Genomic DNA, 25,297 nt, shown 5'->3' on the forward strand with positions numbered 1-25,297 from the left:
ACACGCCAAACAAATTCTTTCAAGGCTACAATCTGATTCTTTCATGAAGTATGACCAAATATAAATGTTGATATCACTTGTCATATGACCATGAAAAAAAAGTGTACATCCTGTTGATTCATTTGCTTTCAATGAATAATTGATACAACTAAAACATAAAATTATGCACTTAAAATAAACGTTTTAATACATTGTACAATGGGTCTCAATGGGTGTCAGATGTGATGGCAGCGGCTGTCGAGGTTAACACGTCATTTGAGCGGAAAAGAGGCGGGTGTCGTGGTGTAGTCAGCTGTGAGGGACGACAGTCAGGTGTTTGGTGGTGGTGGTGGTGGAGGGAGGTGGTGGTGCGCCACCTATGTGTCCTGCTGGAGGCAGCTGCTGTATTGTTCTCCCGGCTCTATACTAACACTCTGTGTTGTGCTGATGCAGCCGGCAAAATGGTGAACTGGTGCTTTTTACCAGATCACGTCTTAGAAGTCATATTCTCTTATTTAGCCGTACATGATTTACGAAACTGTTCTCTAGTGTGTAAAAATTGGTACAGATGTTTGAACGACGAGAACAACGACGTGTGGAGGCTACACTGCGTCAGGAAACTGGCCGAGGAGGCCCTAAAATCGGACCTTTTAGCATCTGTACCGACCTATAAAGCTAAATTAAGAGCTTTCTATCATGCATGGAACCCAAACGACTGTTCTAGAAATATATACGTGAAACCCAACGGATTCACCCTGCATAGAAACCCAGTGGCCCAAAGCACGGACGGGGCGAGAGGCAAGCTGGGCTTCAGGTCAGGTCGTCACGCGTGGGAGGTGGTGTGGGAGGGACCACTGGGCACTGTGGCTGTCATCGGTATTGCCACCAGGGACGCCGCCGTACAATGCCCAGGTTATGTTGCCCTTCTTGGCTCCGACGAACACTCCTGGGGTTGGAACCTTGTAGACAATCATTTATTACACAATGGAGATTCTCAAGGAAATTATCCACTTTTGAATAATGCTCCAAAGTACCAGGTAAGTCAATTTTACACTGATATTCCAAACAGTTTGCTACATAGTTGAATTCTGGTTGGAGGTGCCCACCTGTGCACCAACTCTTCACAATCTTCATTTCTAGATCAGGACCAGTCCAGTGACTTTAGCTTTATGGTTATGAATAATGTCATGCTGCTTTGAAAAGCATAATTTGGAAACATCATTTTGCAACCTTTTTCAACATACTGTGGAAATCCCTGCATTGAATGCATGAACTTATCAGAAAGAATACAAAATGAAATTATTACCTATTTTTTTTAATCTATGCTTGCTGCATTTTCCCAAAAGTACAGTTATGGTAAAGTTAAATTTTTGGGATTTGTCTCTAGTGGTTAGTTCTGTTTTAGCATTATCTGAAATTGAACAGGAATGTAAAAGAATGTTTTGTTATGTTACTGTTAGTTTTAAAAGGTCTCGCTTAAAAAAGGAAACCACCAAAAAGCAAGAGGAATGCAGTAGAGTTGGTGAAATGCATGTGTAATACTGAGTGAAACATGGAGCTAATGAAATTTTTGTTTTATATTAAGCTTATCGCCTTCCTGTATGTACTTTAACAAATTTGTTTCATGATCTCAGTCTTGATGTGATGCCATTCCTCTCTGGCTTCTTTCTTATGAAATATTATTGCAAGAAAAATAAAGCAATCGAGAAAGAAGTGATGTAATAATAGAGTGGTAAGCTTTACATTGTCTATTGAAAATGCTTCACCAAGTGACATTTTCTTTTTTGATATTAGCATAAACCTCACTTGCTACTGATGCATCTTGTGTAAATACTGTTGTTCAATAGTTTTACAGTATTACAGGTATATTTTATTCATTATTGCAGTCCTCGTGTACTTTGGTGATTTTTGGTGGTATATGGCATGAATACCCTTGTTTCATCGTCTTCGGTATTATGACCAGTATGTTTAATTTACCATAGCAGTCCTTTGGTTTTTTGGTAGTACTGAATATGAATACCCATGTTTTAAAGTCTTCTGCAGTATCACAGGTGTATTTCATTGACTATTGCATGGCTCTTATATTTAGCAAATTTTGGCAGTGTTTAGGGTTTAGGAACTGATTCATGAATGAAATATTGTGTTGAAGCATTATTAGTATTGTTTTTGACAGTTTTGAAGTGTAAGGGTTCTCCCTGAAAGACTTAGAAATATTAGTGATTTAAGTTGATAGCATAGTATATTTAGTGTAAAATGAGGTCAGGGAAATAGTAGTAAATCACCAGATTAGTTGTGCACCAAAACTAGGTTAGATTTTGCTCTTTGAAGAATACATAAATGCTGTGGAATGTGAAACAAGTTGATTGTGGTAAGGGTTATGAATGTAAGGGAAAACATATGGTTGAATTATGTGAAAGTAAGTTAAGCATTTATATAGATAAACAGGGCCTGTGGAAGCTTCAAAGTAAAAAATCAGTAGGGCCTGTGGAAGCCCCACCATAAAAGATCATCACATACAATGGAACCTTGATTCTTTTTTCCATATGGAAGACTGGTTAGAGCTCTTTCATTCCACACTTTTCTTTGCTTCCCTTTTGTAATTAGGGTATCCAAAAGATCTTTTGAACAAGATTGGCTACACGTATTACTTTTTATGAATTCTTCTTTCTTTCTTTCAAACTATTCGCCATTTCCCGCGTTAGCGAGGTAGCATTAAGAACAGAGGACTGGGCCTTTGAGGGAATATTCTCACCTGGCCCCCTTCTCTGTTCCTTATTTTGGAAAATGAAAAAAAATAATGAAAGGGGAGGATTTCCAGCCCCCCGCTCCCTCCCCTTTTAGTCGCCTTCTACGACACGCAGGGAATACGTGGGAAGTATTCTTTCTCCCCTATCCCCAGGGATAGGGGATTTTTATAAATATTTATTGTTAATCCTAGCCCCGGATTGACTACACCTTTTACTTTTAATGGATCATTCATTATTGATTTTAACACCCATAAGAAATGCAAAGAAAAGTCAACAGGTCAAGGATGCCTTTGCATTTTACAGCAACAATGGGAGTATCTAAAATCTCTGCAGTCATCCTAGTTCTCCTGCTTGGAAGGACACGTGACACCATTTTTCATCTCTTACTAAGCTCATGGGAGTCACTGCCTAAGTGGCCCTTCTGAGGTAATGATAGGCATCAGCTCCAGAACTTCAAAGGTTTTTGGAAGTTCAAGAAATGAATGTTTCAAAAGTTGTGAATGTGTCTGGGTTGGAGATGGACAGCTCAGCTTCACCTTCCATAGAGGAATATGGAGTGCCCTTCAACCCAGTGTTGAAAGGAATATACAAAAGAAATGTTATAAAAAGATGTGATAGACCCTGGAGTTGACCCGATTTATCCAGTGGTGCTAAAGAAGTTGTCTTCACTAACAGCAAATCCAATAAGTATGATTTTCAGAGGAGCATTATCATTGGTGTTGTTCCACAAGAATGGAAATTAGCAAATGTAACTGCTATTTATGAATATGAACCAAAAACCTTGCAAGTAATTATAGAACCATTAATCTGATTAGGATTTACCAGTGATAATAACACGACAACGAAAGGAAAACGGTACTGTATGAAAGTATTCCTGTTTACAGCCGCCACTCACATATCTTCACGAAACTGGACGAACTTAGTACACATCACTGGTGTGTAAGATTATGGAAGCTGATTAAAGACAGATTCTTAAAAGAGGTCAGGAGACAGCTGATATACCCCATAAGAAAAATATTCAACAGATCTCCCTTGGATGGTCAGATGCCAACTGACTGGAAACTAGCAAGTGTTATTTCTATATATAAAAAAAGGAGACCAAAAGTGTGCATTGAACTACTGCCCAATTAGCCTTACATCAGTATTAGGTAAAAGGATTGAAAAATAATACAAGATAAAATTGTCATATTTCTTTTTTTATTTTGCTTTGTCGCTGTCTCCCGTGTTAGTGAGGTAGTGCAAGGAAACAGACAAAAGAATGGCCCAGCCCACCCACATACACATGTATATACATATATGTCCACACACAAATATACATACCTATACATCTCAACGTATACATATATATACACACACAGACATATACATATATACACATTTACATAATTCATACTGTCTGCCTTTATTCATTCCCATTGCCACCTCACCACACATGAAATAACAACCCCCTCCCCCCGAATGTATGCGAGGTAGCGCTAGGAAAAGGCAACAAATGCGCCATTCATTCATACTCAGTCTCTAGCTGTCATGTAATAATGCACTGAAACCACAGCTCCCTTTCCACATCCAGGCCCCACAGAACTTTCCATGGTTTACCCCACACACTTCACATGCCCTGGTTCAATCCATTGACCACGTCAACCCCGGTATACCACATCGTTCCAATTCACTCTATTCCCTGCACGTCTTTCACCTTCCTGCATGTTCAAGCCCCAATCGATCACTCAAAATCTTTTTCACTCCATCCTTCCACCTCCAACTTGGTCTCCCACTTCTCCTCGTTCCTTCTACCTCAGACACATATATCCTCTTAGTCAATCTTTCCTCACTCATTCTCTCCATGTGACCAAACCATTTCAAAACACCCTCTTCTGCTCTCTCAACCATACTCTTTTTATTACCACACATCTCTCTTACCCTATTTTTACTTACTCGATCAAACCACCTCACACCACATATTGTCCTCAAACATCTCATTTCCAGCACATCCACCCTCCTGCGCACAATTCTATCCTTAGCCAACGCCTTGCAACCATACAACATTGTTGGAACCACTATTCCTTCAAACATACCCATTTTTGCTTTCCGAGATAATGTTCTCGACTTCCACACATTCTTCAAGGCTCCCAGAATTTTCGCCCCATCCCCCACCCTATGATTCATTTCCCCTTCCATGGTTCCATCCGCTGTCAAATCCACTCCCAGATATCTAAAACACTTCACTTCCAGTTTTTCTCCATTCAAACTTACCTACCAATTGACTTGACCCTCAGCCCTACTGTACCCAATAACCTTGCTCTTATTCACATTTACTGTCAGCTTTCTTCTTTCACACACTTTACCAAACTCAGTCACCAGCTTCTGCAGTTTCTCACATGAATCAGCCACCAGCGCTGTATCATCAGCGAACAACAACTGACTCACTTCCCAAGCTCTCTCATCCACAACAGACTTCATACTTGCCCCTCTTTCCAAAACTCTTGCATTCACCTCCCTAACAACCCCATCCATAAACAAATTAAACAACCATGGAGACATCACACACCCCTGCCGCAAACCTACATTCACCGAGAACCAATCACTTTCCTCTCTTCCTACACGTACACATGCCTTACATCCTCGATAAAAACTTTTCACTGCTTCTAACAACTTGCTTCCCACACCATATATCCTTAATACATTCCACAGAGCATCTCTATCAACTCTATCATATGCCTTCTCCAGATCCATAAATGCTACATACAAATCCATTTGCTTTTCTAAGTATTTCTCACATACATTCTTCAAAGCAAACACCTGATCCACACATCCTCTACCACTTCTGAAACCACACTGCTCTTCCCCAATCTGATGCTCTGTACATGCCTTCACCCTCTCAATCAATACCCTCCCATATAATTTACCAGGAATACTCAACAAAATTATAACCTCTGAAATTTGAGCATTCACCTTTGTCCCCTTTCACTTTGTACAATGGCCCTATGCAAGCATTCTGCCAATCCTCAGGCACCCCACCATGAACCATACATACATTAAATAACCTTACCAACCAGTCAACAATACAGTCACCCCCTTTTTTAATAAATTCCACTGCAGTACAATCCAAACCCACTGCCTTGCCGGCTTTCATCTTCCGCAAAGCTTTTACTGCCTCTCCTCTGTTTACCAAATCATTTTCCATAACCCTCTCACTTTGCACACCACCTCGACCAAAACACCCTATATCTGCCACTCTATCATCAAACACATTCAACAAACCTTCAAAATACTCACTCCATCTCCTTCTCACATCACCACTACTTGTTATCCCCTCCCCATTAGCCCCCTTCACTGAAGTTCCCATTTCTTCCCTTGTCTTATGCACTTTATTTACCTCCTTCCAAAACATCTTTTTATTCTCCCTAAAATTTAATGATACTCTCTCTCACCCTAACTCTCATTTGTCCGCTTTTTCACCTCTTGCACCTTTCTCTTGACCTCCTGCCACTTTCTTTTATACATCTCCCACTCATTTGCATTATTTCCCTACAAAAATCATCCAAATGCCTCTCTCTTCTCTTTTACTAATAATCTTACTTCTTCATCCCACCACTCACTACCCTTTCTAATCTGCCCACCTCCCATGCTTCTCATGCCACAAGCATCTTTTGCGCAAGCCATCACTGCTTCCCTAAATACATCCCATTCCTTCCCCACTCTCCTTATGTCCTTTGTTCTCACCTTTTTCCATTCTGTACTCAGTCTCTCCTGGTACTTCCTCACACAAGTCTCCTTCCCAAGCTCACTTACTCTCACCACTCTTTTTACCCCAACATTCTCTCTTCTTTTCTGAAAACCTCTACAAATCTTCACCTTCACCTCCACAAGATAATGATCAGACATCCCTCCAGTTGCACTTCTCAGCACATTAACATCCAAAAGTCTCTCTTTCGCGCGCCTATCAATTAACACGTAATCCAATAACGCTTTCTGGCCATCTCTCCTACTTACATACGTATACTTATGTATATCTCTCTTTTCAAACCAAGTATTCCCAATCATATAAATCTACAAGCTCTTTACCATTTCCATTTACAACACTGAACACCCCATGTATACCAATTATTTCCTCAACTGCCACATTACTCACCTTTGCATTCAAATCACCCATCAGTATAACCCGGTCTCATGCATCAAAACCACTAACACACTCATTCAGCTGCTCCCAAAACACTTGCCTCTCATGATCTTCCTTCTCATGCCCAGGTGCATATGCACCGATAATCACCCATCTCTCCATCAACTTTCAGTTTTACCCATATCAATCTAGAGTTTCCTTTTTTAACACTCTGTTACATACTCCCACCACTCCTGTTTCAGGAGTAGTGCTACTCCTTCCCTTGCTCTTGTCCTCTCACTAACCTCTGACTTTACTCACAAGACATTCCCAAACCACGCTTCCCCTTTACCCTTGAGCTTTGTTTCACTCAGAGCCAAATCATCCAGGTTCCTTTCCTCAAACATACTACCTATCTCTCCTTTTTTCTCATCTTGGTTACATCCACACACATTTAGACACCCCAATCTGAGCCTTCAAGTAGGATGAGCACTCTCCGCGTGACTCCCTCTTCTGTTTCCCCTTTTAGGAAGTTAAAATACAAGGAGGGGAGGGATTCTAGCCCCCCGCTTCCGTCCCCTTTAGTCGCCTTCTACGACACATGAGGAATGCATGGGAAGTATTCTTTCTAGATCATATTTCTAGATCACAAAATTATATCAGACAACCAACACGGTTTCCGCAATAGAAGATTCTGCCTGATAGATTTGCTGGAATTTTTTAATGTTATCAGAATTGGGACGAAAAAGTACTGTTTGATGTAGTATATTTAGATTTCCAAAAGGCTTTTGATGAAGTACCTCACAAAATACTTTTACATAAACTCAAAACACACAGAATCGGTGAAGAACTGTAAATGGATCAGAAACTGGCTTACTGGAAGAAAGCAGTGTTTAGCATTAAAAGGTGAAGCCTCAGATTGGCTAGGTGTAACTAGTGGTGTGCCACTGGGGTTGGTCCTATGCCCAATTCTTTTCATAATATACATTAATAACCTAGAACTTAGTCTCATATCTAAGATCTCCAAATTTGCTGATGATACTAAACTAGGAGATAGAGCTGTAAACAGGCAGGACTGTGAAATGATTTAGAGATCTTAACTTACTAGCAGAGTGGTCAGACAGATGACAAATGAAGTTGAATTTAGGAAAGTGTAAAGTCATGCACTTTAAGAGACAGGAATGTACATTACTACTACAAACTTCATGAACTCTCTAACTAAAGCAAATGAAGAAAAGTACCTTGGAGTTGTCATTAGCAACAATCTGAAGTAGACTAAAGAGAGTCCAACAGCAAGTAAGAAAGGCAACCAAATAGCTGGGAACATAGATTACAAGACGCCAGAAACAATTCTTACACTATATGATTCTTGAGTAAGAGCACACTTTAAATATGCAGTCCAGTTTTGGTCCCCGAACTATAAAAAAGACGAGGAAAAATTAGAGCGAGTACAAAGATGCACAACAAAATTGATCCCATCCCTTAGAAGTCTAGCATACAAAAAGAGGGTAAAACGATAGGATTTCTTCTTCCTTAAAAAAAATATAGACTTTGCAGTGACTTAATCCAAATGTTTAAAATTCTGAACAAGTTTAGTTAAGTAAATCGTGAACATCATTTCAAAATACAAGAAAATATAGTTACCAGGACAAATGGAATAAAACTCGAAGCTGGAAGATGTATTACGGATTTGGTAAAAAGCTTCTTTTCCTATAGATCTGTTGGGCGCTGGAATGAATTACTGTCAGACGAAGCGAATGCTAAGACTATGAATACCTTCAAAAGTTGTTTAAACAAATGTTTTATAAGTTCAGGTATACTCTTGAGAAAAATGCCTGGAATAAACTGTTTAGACGTCAGCAGTAACAGGAACACTAAAGACTAATGTGCTGCTGTGGGGAGTCGGTGATAGCTTAAAAGACTGCTGAGTGGAATTACATTTTCTCGTCAAGTTGGTTTTAGTAATACAAGACATCAATATATGCCTGATGACAAGATGATTGCAACCTGCAATCAAGAGAAAGATTTGGTCATGATAATTAAGAAAATGTAAATGTCAGGTGATCAAGTCGTGGAAGTAGTGAATCAAGCAAATGGTGTTAGGAATGATAAATAGAAGTTATGCAGACAACAGCAAAGAAAATACAGTGACATTGTACAGTTTCGTAGTTTGATCACATCTTGAAAACAAAATGCAAGCATGGAGACCGTACAAACAAAAAGATGTCAAAGTTGAACAAAGTCAAAGATGTTTCAAAAGAATGATTAGAGGTATAGGAAAATTACCTTATGAGGAAATGTTAAAAGAAACAAGCTTAATATCATTAGAGATGTGAAGATTGATGTCTGATATGATTAAGGTTTTAAGATTATGCATAGCCTCAAAGGCTTGAAAGTTGCAATATTTTTAAGTTAAGTGATATTACCCAAACTCAGAGCCACTCAGAGATCTATAAACCAATTGTGAGACTGGATAAAAGGAAACACTTCTTTTCTCAACATTTCATTGATGAGTGGAATGTTCAGCCAGCCATAGATGTTGAAAGTGATAGTATAAATTACTTTAAGTTCAAAAATAGATCCAGTAGTTTTTCCAGTAAGGCTGCTCAAAATACATCAGAGACAGCTGTGTGCCCCATCTTGAGTATAACAAAGAAATGCGATGACTCATCTTGCCACTGGATCTGGTATGAAAGAGAACAAATTTTTATTAACAATTAACATTCTCTTTCTCAGTTTAAAAAAGGAAGAAAATTATTCCAGATCTATTTTCACTAAATAGATGGCACAAATTCAGGATGACTTCTGGACAAACTTCTTTATCCCCAAAACCATTTGCTGAGGAGTGCCCAAAAAATTGTCAATTATCCACAGAAAAATGAAATTGTTCATATTTTGTATTTATTATGGATTCCTTGAAATCCATAGTATCAATAGAAAACTCATGATTTTCATCAAAATACAGAAAAGTATGAAAAATTTTTCTCCCATAGATACTGAATTCACTCAGCTAAGTTGATAAACAGCTGAAATACTGCCCCTCTCCCCAAAACTCTTGCATTCACCTCCCTAACCACCCCATCCATAAACAAATTAAACAACCATGGAGACATCACGCACCCCTGCCGCAAACCGACATACATATGTGCATACACATGTACATATTCATACTTCCGTGCCTTCATCCATTTCTGTCGCTACCCTGCCCCACAGGAAACAACATTGCTACCCCCTGGTTCTGTGAAGTAGCTCCAGGAAAACAGAAGTAAAAGGCCACATTTGTTCACACTCTCTCTATCTGTCGTATGTAATGCACCAAAACCACAGCTCTCTGTATATATTTATATGTTGATATGTATATGTATGTGTATGGTCATTTATGTATTTAAATTTCTAAAAGGGGAAACAGAAGGAGTTGTGCGGAGAGTGCTCATCTTCCTCGAAAGCTCAGATTTGGGTGTCTAATAAATATGTGCGGTTGTAACCAAGATGAGAAAAAAGGAGAGGTAGGTAGTATGTTTGAGGAAAGGATCCTGGATGTTTTGGCTCTGAGTGAAATGAAGCTCAAGGGTAAAGGGGAAAAGTGGTTTTGGAATGTCTTAGGAGTAAAGTCAGGGGTTAGTGAGAGGACGAAAGCAAAGAAAGGAGTAGCACTCCTCCTGAAGCAGGAGTTGTGGGAGTATGTGATAGAGAGTAAGAAAGTAAACTGCAGATTGATATGGGTAAAACTGAAAGTGGAAGGAGAGAGATGGGTGATTTTTGGTGCCTATGCACCTGGTCATGAGAAGAAAGATCATAAGAGGCAAGTGTTTAGGAGCAGCTGAGTGAGTGTGTTAGCAGCTTTGATGCACGAGACCATGTTATAGTGATGGGTGATTTGAATGCAAAGATGAGTAATGTGGCAGTTGAGGGTATAATTGGTGTACATGGAGTGTTCAGTGTTGTTAAATAAAAATGGTGAAGAGCTTGTGGATTTGTGTGCTGAAAAAGGACTGGTGATTAGGAATATTTGGTGTAAAAAGAGAGATATACATAAGTATATACATGTGTGAGTAAAAGAGATGGCCAGAGGGCATTATTGGAATACATGTTAATTGATAGGCATGTAAAAGAGACTTGGATGTTAACTTGCTGAGAGGAGCAGCTGGTGGGATGTCTGATCACTATCTTGTGGAGGTGTAGGTGAAGATTTGTAGAGGTTTTCAGAAAAGAAGAATGTTGGGGAGAAGAGAGTGATGAGAGTAAATGAGCATGGAAAGGAGACATGTGTGATGAAGTACCAGGAGAGATTGAGTGCAGAATGGCAAAAGGTGAGAGCCAATGACGTAAGGGGAGTAGGGGCGGAATAGGATGTATTTAGGGAAGCAGTGATGGCTTGCGCAAAAAATGTATGTGGCATGAGAAAGGTGGGAGGTGGGCAGATTAGAAAGGGTAGTGAATGGTGGGATGAAGAAGTAAGATTGTTAGTGAAAGAGAGAGGCATTTGGACAATTTTTGCAGGGAAGTAGTGCAAGTGACTGGGAGATGTATAAAAGAAAGTGGCAGGAGGTCAAGAGAAAGGTGTAAGAGGTGAAAAAGAGGGCAAATGAGAGTTGGGTGAGAGTATCATTAAATTCTAGGGAGAATAGAAAGATGTTTTGAAAGGAGGTAAATAAAGTGGGTGAGACGAGAGAACAAATGGGAACATTGGTGAAGGGGCGAATAAGGAGGTAATAACAAGGAGTGGTGAAGTGAGGAGATGGAGTGAATATGTTGAAGGTTTGTTGAATGTGTTTGCAGATGTAGGGTGTTTTGGTCGAGGTGGTGTGTGAGATGAGAGAGTCAGGGAGAATGTTTTGGTGAATAGAGAAGAGGTAGTGAAAGCTTTGCGGAAGATAAAAGCCAGCAAGGTGGTGGTTTTGGAAGGTATTGCAGTGGACTTTGGTAAAACGGGGTGACTGTGTTGTTGATTGGCTGGTATGGATATTCATTGTGTTTATGGATTATGGTGAAGTGCCTGAGGATTGGCGGAATGCCTGCATAGTGCCATTGTACAAATGCATAGGGGATAAAGGTGAGTGTTCATATTACAGAGGCACAAGTTTGTTGAGTATTCCTGGGAAATTATATGGGAGGGTATTGATTGAGAGGGTGAAGGCATGTACAGAGCATCAGATACTTTATGGAGGGTATTAAGGGTATATGGTGTGGGAGGTAAGTTGCTAGAAGCAGTGAACAGTTTTTACAAAGGATGTATGGCATGTGTACGGGTAGGAAGAGAGGAAAGTGATTGGTTCCCAGTGAATGTCGGTTTGCGGCAAGGGTGCGTGGTGACCATGGTTGTTTAATCTGTTTATGGATGGGTGGTTAGGGAGGTGAATGTTTGAGTTTTGGAGTGGGGCACCTATCCAGTCTGTTCTGAATGAGAGGGCTTGGGAAGTGAGTCACCTGTTGTTCGCTGATGATACATTGCTGGTGGCTGACTCAGGTGAGAAACTGTAGAAGTTGGTGACTGAGTTTGGTAAAGTGTGTGAAAGAAGAAAGTTGAGAGTAAATGTGAATAAGAGCAAGGTTATTAGGTTCAGTAGGGTTGAGGAACAAGTTAATTGGGAGGAAAGTTTGAAGAGGAAAAAATGGAGGAAGTGAAGTGTTTTAGATATCTTGTAGTGGACTTAGAAGCGGATGGAACCATGGAAGCGGAAGTGAGTCACGGGGAGGGGGAGGGGGCGAAGGTTCTAGGAGCATTGAAGAATGTGTGTAAGGCGAGAATGTTATCTCGGTGAGCAAAAATGGGTATGTTTGAAGGAATAGTGGTTCCAACAGTGTTATATGGTTGTGAGGCATGGGCTATAGGTAGGGTTGTGTGGAGGAGGGTGGATGTGTTGGAAATGAAATGCCTGAGGACAATATGTGGTGTGAGGTGGTTTGATCAAGTAAGTAATGAAAGGGTAAGAGAGATGTGTGGTAATAAAAAGAGTGTGGTTGAGAGAGAAGAGGGTGGATGTGTTGAAATGGTTTGGACACATGGAGAGAATGAGTGAGGAAAGATTGACAGAGAGGATGTATATGTGTCAGAGTTGGAGGGAAGAAGGAGAAGCGGGAGACCCAATTGGAGGTGGAAGGATGGCGTGAAAAAGATTTTGAGTGATTTGGGGCCTGAACATACAGGAGGGTGAAAGGCACGCAAGGAGTAGAGTGAATTGGAACAACGTGGTATACTGGGGTCAACGTGCTGTCAGTGGATTGAACTAGGGCATATGAAGCATCTGGGGTAAACCATGGAAAGTTTAGTGTGGCCTGAATGTGGAAAGGTAGCTGTGGTTTTGGTGGATTACACATGACAGCTAGAGACTGAGTGTGAACGAATGTGGTCTTTTTGTGTGTTCCTGGTGCTGCCTCAGTGGAGGGTGGAATGCTATTTCATGTGTGGTGGGGTGGCGATGGGAATGGATGAAGGCAGCAAGTATGGATATGTACATATGTATATATGTATATGTCTGTGTATGTATATGTATGTATACATTGAAATGTATATGTATGTTTATGTGCATGTGGGTGGGTTTGGGCCATTGCTCGTCTGTTTCCCTGCACTACCTTGCTAACGCGGGAGACAGCGGTAAAGTATAAGAAAATATTAGTGGATTGGTCGTTTTTTTGTCTGTGATAAACTTATACTTTAATTTTTCTCTGGGAACTTGTGAATCATGTTGGCAGTTACCTTGAATGTGGACTTTGACTAAGAGGTGTAGGAACTTTTTTCTAACCTGTATTTTATTTAGGTTTTAAGCATATTGTAATCAGGTTTTAAGCATCTTGTACTTTGAACACATTCTTAATTGGGAATAATTTCCCCATTGTTCATGTGATGATGACTGCTACTTAAAGAAAGATGGATATGGAAGATACTGTAAAGAAATGTACATTTTAACCATATAAAGGAAGATGTAGACATCATGCTTTCTTATATCATGTGGTAAGATTTATGTTTGTTTTAAGGTGTAAACAAGTGTTAAAGTTTTTCCTGATATTTCTATAACAGTGTGAGAGTCATCAAAACTGGTGATAAAATTGGCACCAGAATAATGGAGACTTGAGAATATTTTGTTGTATTCAATTTTGCCACCCATCCAAGTCATGAATTTGAAAAAGAAAGTAATTTCCTCTGCTTTCTGGTTGATAATGAATAGGTTTAATTGAATGCAAATGCCTTTAAAAAATCTTTCAAATTTTTAGATTTAGAGATGGGGTGAAGGATTGAGATGAAATATTATTTCAGAATCAAGTAGGGAGATGCTTGTTTCCTTTATGTTGGCTTCATTATGGGTGAAAAGTCCATGTTTATACCAGGCCTTCACTGAAATGCACTCTGTACATTAACACATTATGTTTCAGGTAGGGGAGAGAATACGAGTGATACTGGACTGTGATGACAACACGTTAGCTTTTGAGAAGAACTACGAGTTCCTAGGAGTTGCTTTCAGAGGTATAGTATTAGTAAATGGTAAGAGGGTATTACAGATTTCTATTTTCATTCTTTTCTTTAATTTTTTTCTCTCCATTGGCACTCTTATCAGTACCATCTACTTAAGTTACATAATCTTTTGGTGTTCCATACTTAGATTGATCTCCATGTACACATTTGTGAGTCACCTTGCTTACTGAATACTAAAAGGATTGTATACATATGTTAGTTCTTAGAAATTTTTGATGTTCAATGATTGTCCTTCTATCAACATATCTATCATAGGTGAAGGGAACAAGGAGAAACGATAGACCAAATTGGAGGTGGAAGGATGGAGTGAAAAAGATTTTGAGCAATCAGGGCCTGAACATACAGGAGGGTGAGAGATGTGCAAGGAATAGAGTGAATTGGAACGATGTGGTATACCAGGGTCAACATGCTGTCAGTGGACTGAGCCAGGGCATGTGAAGTGTCAGGGTAAACCACATAAAGGTCTGTGGGGCTTGGATGTGGATAGGGAGCTGTGGTTTTGGTGCATTACACATGACAACTAGAGACTGTGTGAATGAATGTGACCTCTTTTGTCTGTTTTCCTGGCACTACCTCGCTGAAGCTGGGGGTAGCGATGCTATTTCCTGTGTAGCGGGGTAGTGTCAGGAATGGATGAAGGCAAGCAAGTATGAATATGTACCTGTGTATATATGTATATGTTATGTAAATGTGTATGTATGGGTGTTTATGTATATATCTGTGCATGTGAGTGGGTGGGCCATTCTTTGTCTGTTTCCTGGAGCTACCTTTCTGACATGGGAAACAGCAATTAGGTATAATGAATAAATAGAATATTTTTTTTTTTATTATTTTGCATTGTCACTGTCTCCCGCATCAGCGAGGTAGTGCAGGGAAACAGACAAAAGAAATGGCCCAACCCACCCACATACACATGTATATACATACACGTCCCCACACGCATATATACATACCTATACATCTCGACGTATACATATATATACACACACAGACATATACATATATACACATGTACATAACATATATACACATGTACATAATTCATACTGTCTGCCTTTATTCATTCCCATCGCCACCCCGCCACACATGAAATAACAACCCCCTCCCCCCTCATGTGCGTGAGGTAGCGCTTGGAAAAGACAACAAAGGCCACATTCGTTCACACTCAGTCTCTAGCTGTCACGTAATAATGCACCGAAACCACAGCTCCCTTTCCACATCCAGGCCCCACAGAACTTTCCATGATTTACCTCAGACGCTTCACATGCCCTGGTTCAATCCATTGACAGCACGTCGACCCCGGTATACCACATCGTTCCAATTCACTCTATTCCTTGCAAGCCTTTCACCCTCCTGCATGTTCAGGCCCCGATCACTCAAAATCTTTTTCACTCCATCTTTCCACCTCCAATATGGTCTCCCACTTCTCCACGTTCCCTCCACCTCTGACACATATATCCTCTTGGTCAATCTTTCCTCACTCATTCTCTCCATGTGACCAAACCATTTCAAAACGCCCTCTTCTGCTCTCTCAACCACACTCTTTTTATTACCACACATCTCTCTTACCCTATTATTACTTACTCAATCAAACCATCTCACACCACATCTCATTTCCAGCACGTCCACCCTCCTGCGCACAACTCTATCCATAGCCCACGCCTCGCAACCACATAACATCATTGTAACCACAATTTCTTCAAAGATGCCCATTTTTGCTTTCCAAGATAATGCTCTTGATGTCCACACATTTTTCAATGCTCCTAGAACCTTTGCCCCCTCCCCCATCCTATGATTTACTTCCGCTTCCATGGTTCCATCCGCTGCCAGATCCACTCCCAGATATCTAAAACACTTTTACTTCCTCCAGTTTTTCTCCATTCAAACTTACCTCCCAATTGACTTGACCCTTAACCCTACTGTACCTAATTACCTTGCTCTTATTCACATTTACTCTTAACTTTCTTCTTTCACACACTTTACCAAACTCAGTCACCAGCTTCTGCAGTTTCTCACATGAATCAGCCACCAGCGCTGTATCATCAGCGAACAACAACTGACTCACTTCCCAAGCTCTCTCATCCACAACAGACTTCATACTTGCCCCTCTTTCCAAAACTCTTGCATTCACCTCCCTAACAACCCCATCCATAAACAAATTAAACAACCATGGAGACATCACACACCCCTGCCGCAAACCTACATTCACTGAGAACCAATCACTTTCCTCACTTCCTACACGTACACATGCCTTATATCCTCGATAAAAACTTTTCACTGCTTCTAACAACTTGCCTCCCTCACCATATATTCTTAATACCTTCCACAGAGCATCTCTATCAACTCTATCATATGCCTTCTCCAGATCCATAAATGCTACATACAAATCCTTTTGCTTTTCTAAGTATTTCTCATACATTCTTCATAGCAAACACATGATCCACACATCCTCTACCACTTCTGAAACCACACTGCTCTTCCCCAATCTGATGCTCTGTACATGCCTTCACCCTCTCAATCAATACCCTCCCATATACTTTACCAGGAATTCTCAACAAACTTATACCTCTGTAATTTGAGCACTCACTCTTATCCCCTATGCCTTTGTACAATGGCACTATGCAAGCATTCCGCCAATCCTCAGGCACCTCACCATGAATCATACATACATTAAATAACCTTACCAACCTTTTTTCAATTTTCCAAAAGAAGGAACAGAGAATTGGGCCAGGTGAGGGTATTCCCTCAAAGGCCCAGTCCTCTGTTCTTAACGCTACCTTGCTAATGCGGGAAATGGCGAATAGTTTGAAAGAAAAAAGACCAACCAGTCAATAATACAGTCACCCCCTTTATTAATAAATTCCACTGCAATACCATCCAAACCTGCTGCCTTGCAGGCTTTCATCTTCCACAAAGCTTTTACTACCTCTTCTCTGTTTACAAATATATATATGTTTACATATGTATATATGTACATTTATTTATATTTATATATTATACTTTATTGCTGTCTCCCGCATTAGCGAGGTAGCGCAAGGAAACACAAAAGAATGGCCCAACCCACCCACATACACATACATACATGTCCACACGCACATATACATACCTATACATCTCAACGTATACATATATATATATACACACTCATACATATACATATATACACATGTACACAATTCACAATTTACTAATTATTTATATATATATATATAATATGATTGGTTCTCAGTGAATGTAGGTTTGCGGCAGGGGTGTGTGATGTCTCCATGGTTGTTTAATTTGTTTATGGATGGGGTTGTTAGGGAGGTAAATGCAAGAGTTTTGGAAAGAGGGGCAAGTATGAAGTCTGTTGGGGATGAGAGAGCTTGGGAAGTGAGTCAGTTGTTGTTCGCTGATGATACAGCGCTGGTGGCTGATTCATGTGAGAAACTGCAGAAGCTGGTGACTGAGTTTGGTAAAGTGTGTGGAAGAAGAAAGTTAAGAGTAAATGTGAATAAGAGCAAGGTTATTAGGTACAGTAGGGTTGAGGGTCAAGTCAATTGGGAGGTGAGTTTGAATGGAGAAAAACTGGAGGAAGTGAAGTGTTTTAGATATCTGGGAGTGGATCTGGCAGCGGATGGAACCATGGAAGCGGAAGTGGATCATAGGGTGGGGGAGGGGGCGAAAATTCTGGGGGCCTTGAAGAATGTGTGGAAGTCGAGAACATTATCTCGGAAAGCAAAAATGGGTATGTTTGAAGGAATAGTGGTTCCAACAATGTTGTATGGTTGCGAGGCGTGGGCTATGGATAGAGTTGTGCGCAGGAGGATGGATGTGCTGGAAATGAGATGTTTGAGGACAATGTGTGGTGTGAGGTGGTTTGATCGAGTGAGTAACGTAAGGGTAAGAGAGATGTGTGGAAATAAAAAGAGCGTGGTTGAGAGAGCAGAAGAGGGTGTTTTGAAATGGTTTGGGCACATGGAGAGGATGAGTGAGGAAAGATTGACCAAGAGGATATATGTGTCGGAGGTGGAGGGAACGAGGAGAAGAGGGAGACCAAATTGGAGGTGGAAAGATGGAGTGAAAAAGATTTTGTGTGATCGGGGCCTGAACATGCAGGAGGGTGAAAGGAGGGCAAGGAATAGAGTGAGTTGGAGCGGTGTGGTGTGCCGGGGTTGACGTGCTGTCGGTGGATTGAATCAGGGCATGTGGGTCGTCTGGGGTAAGCTATGGAAGGCTGTGTAGGTATGTATATTTGCGTGTGTGGACGTATGTATATACATGTGTATGGGGGGGGTTGGGCCATTTCTTTCGTCTGTTTCCTTGCGCTACCTCGCAAACGCGGGAGACAGCGACAAAGTATAATAAAATAATATAAATATATATATATATATATATATATATATATATATATATATATATATATTTGCTTTGTCGCTGTCTCCCGCGTTTGCGAGGTAGCGCAAGGAAACAGACGAAAGAAATGGCCCAACCCACCCCCATACACATGTATATACATACATCCACACACGCAAATATACATACCTACACAGCTTTCCATGGTTTACCCCAGACGCTTCACATGCCCTGATTCAATCCACTGACAGCACGTCAACCCCGGTATACCACATCGATCCAATTCACTCTGTTCCTTGCCCTCCTTTCACCCTCATGCATGTTCAGGCCCCGATCACACAAAATCTTTTTCACTCCATCTTTCCACCTCCAATTTGGTCTCCCTCTTCTCCTCGTTCCCTCCACCTCCGACACATATATCCTCTTGGTCAATCTTTCCTCACTCATCCTCTCCATGTGCCCAAACCATTTCAAAACACCCTCTTCTGCTCTCTCAACCACGCTCTTTTTATTTCCACACATCTCTCTTACCCTTACGTTACTTACTCGATCAAACCACCTCACACCACACATTGTCCTCAGACATCTCATTTCCAGCACATCCATCCTCCTGCGCACAACTCTATCCATAGCCCACGCCTCGCAACCATACAACATTGTTGGAACCACTATTCCTTCAAACATACCCATTTTTGCTTTCCGAGATAATGTTCTCGACTTCCACACGTTCTTCAAGGCTCCCAGGATTTTCGCCCCCTCCCCCACCCTATGATCCACTTCCGAGGATGTAAGGCATGTGTACGTGTAGGAAGAGAGGAAAGTGATTGGTTCTCAGTGAATGTAGGTTTGCGGCAGGGGTGTGTGATGTCTCCATGGTTGTTTAATTTGTTTATGATGGGGTTGTTAGGGAGGTGAATGCAAGAGTTTTGGAAAGAGGGGCAAGTATGAAGTCTGTTGTGGATGAGAGAGCTTGGGAAGTGAGTCAGTTGTTGTTCACTGATGATACAGCGCTGGTGGCTGATTCATGTGAGAAACTGCAGAAGCTGGTGACTGAGTTTGGTAAAGTGTGTGAAAGAAGAAAGTTAAGAGTAAATGTGAATAAGAGCAAGGTAATTAGGTACAGTAGTGTTAAGGGTCAAGTCAATTGGGAGGTAAGTTTGAATGGAGAAAAACTGGAGGAAGTAAAGTGTTTTAGATATCTGGGAGTGGATCTGGCAGCGGATGGAACCATGGAATTATATATATATATATATATATATATATATATATATATATATATATATATATATATATATATACGCGGGAGACAGCGACAAAGTATAAAAAAAATATATATATATATATATTTTTTTTTTTTGCTTTGTCGCTGTCTCCCGCGTTTGCGAGGTAGCGCAAGGAAAAAGACGAAAGAAATGGCCCAACCCACCCCCATACACATGTATATACATACGTCCACACACGCAAATATACATACCTATACAGCTTTCCATGGATTACCCCAGACGCTTCACATGCCTTGATTCAATCCACTGACAGCACGTCAACCCCAGTATACCACATCGCTCCAATTCACTCTATTCCTTGCCCTCCTTTCACCCTCCTGCATGTTCAGGCCCCGATCACACAAAATCTTTTTCACTCCATCTATCCACCTCCAATTTGGTCTCCCTCTTCTCCTCGTTCCCTCCACCTCCGACACGTATATCCTCTTGGTCAATCTTTCCTCACTCATTCTCTCCATGTGACCAAACCATTTCAAAACACCCTCTTCTGCTCTCTCAACCACGCTCTTTTTATTTCCACACATCTCTCTTACCCTTACGTTACTTACTCGATCAAACCACCTCACACCACACATTGTCCTCAAACATCTCATTTCCATTACATCCATCCTCCTGCGCACAACTCTATCCATAGTCCACGCCTCGTAACCATACAACATTGTTGGAACCACTATTCCTTCAAACATACCCATTTTTGCTTTCCGAGATAATGTTCTCGACTTCCACACATTCTTCAAGGCTCCCAGAATTTTCGCCCCCTCCCCCACCCTATGATCCACTTCCGCTTCCATGGTTCCATCCGCTGCCAGGTCCACTCCCAGATATCTAAAACACTTCACTTCCTCCAGTTTTTCTCCATTCAAACTCGCCTCCCAATTGACTTGACCCTCAACCCTACTGTACCTAATAACCTTGCTCTTATTCACATTTACTCGTAACTTTCTTCTTTCACACACTTTACCAAACTCAGTCACCAGCTTCTGCAGTTTCTCACATGAATCAGCCACCAGTGCTGTATCATCAGCGAACAACAACTGACTCACTTCCCAAGCTCTCTCATCCACAACAGACTTCATACTTGCCCCTCTTTCCAAAACTCTTGCATTCACCTCCCTAACAACCCCATCCATAAACAAATTAAACAACCATGGAGACATCACACACCCCTGCCGCAAACCTACATTCACTGAGAACCAATCACTTTCCTCTCTTCCTACACGTACACATGCCTTACATCCTCGATAAAAACTTTTCACTGCTTCTAACAACTTGCCTCCCACACCATATATTCTTAATACCTTCCACAGAGCATCTCTATCAACTCTATCATATGCCTTCTCCAGATCCATAAATGCTACATACAAATCCATTTGCTTTTCTAAGTATTTCTCACATACATTCTTCAAAGCAAACACCTGATCCACACATCCTCTACCACTTCTGAAACCACACTGCTCTTCCCCAATCTGATGCTCTGTACATGCCTTTACCCTTTCAATCAATACCCTCCCATATAATTTGCCAGGAATACTCAACAAACTTATACCTCTCCATATATATATATATATATATATATATATATATATATATATATATATATATATATATATATATATTCTCTTCTACTCTCTCAGCCACACTCTTTTTATTACCACGCATCTCTCTTACCCTTTCATTACTTAATCAAACCACTTCACACCACATATTGTCCTCAAACACTTCATTTTCACCACATCCATACTCCTCCCCACAACCCTATCTATAGCCCATGCCTTGCAACTATATAACATTGTTGGAACCACTATTCCTTCAAACATACCCATTTTTGCTCTCTTGAGATAATGTTCTCGACTTCCACACATTCTTCAATGCTCCCAGAACCTTTGCCCCCTCCCCCACCCTGTGACTCACTTCCATGGTTCCATCTGCTGCTAAATCCACTCCCAGATATCTAAAACACTTCACTTCCTCCAGTTTTTCTCTGTTCAAACGTACCTCCCAGTTAACTTGTCCCTCCACCCTACTGAGCCTAATAACCTTGCTCTTATTCAGATTTACTCTCAGCTTTCTTCTTTTAACACGCTTTACCAAACTCAGTCACCAACTTCTGCAGTTCCTCACCCGAATCAGCCACCAGTGCTGTATCATCATTGAACAACAACTGACTCACTTTCCAAGTTCTCTCATCCACAACAGACTGCATACTTGCTCCTCTCTCAAAACTTACATTCACCTCCCTAACCACCTCATCCATAAACTTATTCAACAACCATGGAGACATCACTCACCCCTGGATGAGAGATGAAAAATTGACATAGATCTACTTGTCAGAGTGGAGGGAGAAGGGGAGCCCAAGGAGAAGATAGGAGGATGGAGTGAATGAGGCTTTGAGGTATTGGGTCCCAAACATTCAGAAGGATGAAAGAGTTGCTTGGAATTTAATGAAATGGATTCTTGTGGTATATGAGTATGCCATGCTGTCAGGGAGCTGAACCAGAGCATATCAAGCACTGAAGGTAACCATGTGATAGTGTGTGGGTTTTGTGTGTGGTGGTAGGCTTTGGTTTCAATACATTTCATATGAAAACTGGAGTGGATGTATGCAAATTAGATTGTTGAATGTTTGTTCCTGAATCTTCCTAGCTAAGAAGCAGTTAGATATGAAAAAAGGAATCAAAGGAATCCATGTATTGTACACATTTTGTACAAATATGTCCATGTTCTTGGCATGCATATTTTGTTATAATGGGTGTTCACATTGATGTGCAGTAGGTTATGAACTCATTTTTTCTTTCCAGGACTACCAGACAAGCAGTTGTACCCTTCTGTGTCAGCTGTGTATGGTAACACAGAGGTTTCTATGGTATACTTAGGGCCACCGCTGGATGGCTGACCCACTGTATGCTTAGCACAGACAATACCACATTGCAGAGCGCAACATGGTTCCTCACTTATCTCTAGGGATTGTCCGCCCAAAATGTCTCCTGCATTGTGACGGGTATATGGTGAGGAATATTAAACAGTGGTTAGTTGCTTCTAGTGACATTTATTGGTGTGACTATTTGTGAATGGGTCTCAAGAGAGAAATCAGATTAGACTTGATGATAGCCTTGATAAGCTATATATCATGCATTGGTGTGATGACATTAAATGCTTAAAACACATAGGAAATAAGGAAAAAGATGGACTTCCTAAGGTATGGAGTGAGTGTTTCTGTGAGAAATGCAAGCTATTTATGCCTTAATCACAATATGTGTGGAGTGTATTGTTTAGAAAATGGGAATTGATAAAAATTGGAACATTGTCACTGTGCAACCACAATGAGTCAAAAAGCATACTTAGCAGAGTACACCTCTGCACTGTATGCAATGTGCCTTGAAAAACATAATAATACTGGAGTAGAACTTGGTCTTGTCAGTTTTTATCAAACGAAGGCTTCACAGTTATTTGTATTTGAAAATCTGTAGAATATATATATATATATATATATATATATATATATATATATATATATATATATATATATATATATATATATATATATATATAATAGTTATGTATGTTAATATCTTATTAACTACTTGACTTTGTAGGCAAACCCAAAATGAATGAAATGTTAATCATTAGAACTCAGTATTCTGAAGAGGAGCAGTGTAGATCTTGGATTCGATGCAGTGACAGTGGTTTTGTTTTATAAGTGCTAAAGTGATGTTGCGGATCTGAATGTACAACTTACGAGTTCATTACTAATTGTATATTGGTATCATCTGACTGCTTCTAGTTCACATTTTATGCTGTTTTTAAGCTCACTTAATGATATGTACATTTTCTGCTGTTTTCAATTTCGTGGATTGACCCATTCCTCCATATGGATTTCTATTCCAGTCACTGGTCAGTGATTCTATGATTTGATATAATTCATCCCTGTCTCCCACCTTTTTGTGTTCATTCACTTGTGCTTTAATAGGCACAATTTCTAGTCACTTATTAGCTTAGAGCAGCCTTATAATCAAGGGTTTCTTGGTGGAAGATCTACATATATAAAATGTGTTTAGCATTAGACTTCCAGTAATATTTTTTTCACATAAGAGACTGAGTCAAAGTATTGGCTTGGTTACCCCAGTGTCATATTACTGCTCAATCTTGTTTTGAATATGTTCAGATGTAGTTACACATTTTATTAACTTTGAAAAAGACAATACTATGGTGCTTTCCATAAACATTCCACTATATTAGTTGGATATGATTGTTTTATCTTTACAAGTTATTCCACCTGACTAAGGACCACCAATACATTCCAATTTCTCCTGATTTTTTAACTGTGCCATATTTTTTTATTTATCATCTGGAGAAATGTGTATATGTGCGAGTAGTTCAGTCAGGTTAGGGTACCAGCCCAGTGTGCAGAAGCAAAAGTAAAGGAATACATAATAAAAGCTTATTTATGTGATACTGATTAGTTATGTAATTGACTTTTAGTATTCCTTCATCATTTCATTGAAAAGATAGCTAACTTAGGTAAATAACATACACTTGTCAGGTATATCCCACACTAATGGAGGTATAATTTTGATGCAAAGTCTGCAGATGTTGTGATCACAGATAAAGGCCGCTTATTTGTTTATATGTTTGTAAGTATGGGTCATGTTGCTGATAATTTATTTTGTTAATTTATTATTTATTTTTACATATTTGAGATACTGTTTGTGATGGATGAGCAACAAATCTTCCGTAGAGAATATGTGTGTATGCGGAGTTGTGTGAACCTTAGTAAAGGATGAACAAGTACAACACATAGAACTCAGTGCAATTACTACTTACATATAAGGTGTCCCAAGCTGTTGCTTGTTTATTGTGATTTTTCAAAACTGACTGTCTTTGAATCTTTGTATGTAGATGAGATGCCATTTTCAAGAACTTCCAAGATGTGATGATAATATAGGACTTTCAAACTATAGCATCTCTGTTGTAATGAATTACTACAATCATAAACAAATTTTGACATTTATCATAGGTTTCTAACTATTGTTTATGAGTACTTTTTATTGAAATTTGATGTTATTATGGACAACTTTTAAGTCAGTTGTAGGATTGAAAATGTTTCATAACTTAGTTATAACAAATTTTTTAAAATTTTTTAAATAAATAGGTAAATGAGTATCTATATCTATTATCCAATATCCATATATATATATATATATATATATATATATATATATATATATATATATATATATATATGTATATATATATATATATATCCTGGGACTCCTTATCGGAAAGGGTTCTGAAGTTACTCCATGATACCTTTTGCAGGAACTTGTGCAGCTGTAAGGCTGCACTACTTCCAGTAGCAGGGTGATGAAGGACTCTTTTGAAGTGACAA

General features: G+C 39.9%; 1 protein-coding gene and 1 long non-coding RNA gene across 4 annotated transcripts in view; one reads left to right on the top strand and one right to left on the bottom strand.

The window, feature by feature from the left end:
• LOC139765073 (uncharacterized) overlaps positions 1–239 on the bottom strand; it is a 30,970-nt gene extending 30,731 nt beyond the window's left edge. Inside the window, exon 1 of one of the 2 annotated variants that reach the window (XR_011716560.1) lies at positions 191–237. This is a non-coding gene — a long non-coding RNA (uncharacterized lncRNA). Of the gene's footprint in view, positions 1–190 lie in introns of both variants that reach the window. The other variant, XR_011716559.1, reaches the window with a different exon arrangement.
• On the top strand, positions 225–25,068 carry Fsn (F-box synaptic protein). Of its 2 annotated transcripts, none has more exons than XM_071692198.1 (3): positions 225–1,016; positions 14,194–14,302; positions 22,710–25,068. In XM_071692198.1, exons 1-3 carry the CDS (start codon positions 225–227, stop codon positions 22,802–22,804), a joined length of 996 nt encoding a protein of 331 aa, XP_071548299.1. In that variant the 3' UTR covers positions 22,805–25,068. The 2 variants fall into 2 exon arrangements, with proteins under 2 accessions (XP_071548299.1, XP_071548300.1); XM_071692199.1 differs by having other exon boundaries at positions 14,194–14,284.
• Positions 25,069–25,297: the final 229 nt, after the last annotated feature.

This window comes from Panulirus ornatus, chromosome 52 (genome assembly GCF_036320965.1).
Source record: "Panulirus ornatus isolate Po-2019 chromosome 52, ASM3632096v1, whole genome shotgun sequence".
Classification (NCBI taxonomy): Eukaryota; Metazoa; Arthropoda; class Malacostraca; order Decapoda; family Palinuridae; genus Panulirus; species Panulirus ornatus.

Excerpts from the sequence above, each read along its gene's own strand:
- Fsn (XM_071692198.1), top strand. The coding sequence starts at position 225 with ATGGCAGCGGCTGTCGAGGTTAACACGTCATTTGAGCGGAAAAGAGGC. Across the intron at positions 1,017-14,193 it reads ATAATGCTCCAAAGTACCAG|GTAGGGGAGAGAATACGAGT; the intron begins GTAAGTCAATTT and ends ATTATGTTTCAG. Across the intron at positions 14,303-22,709 it reads AGGTATAGTATTAGTAAATG|GACTACCAGACAAGCAGTTG; the intron begins GTAAGAGGGTAT and ends TTTTCTTTCCAG.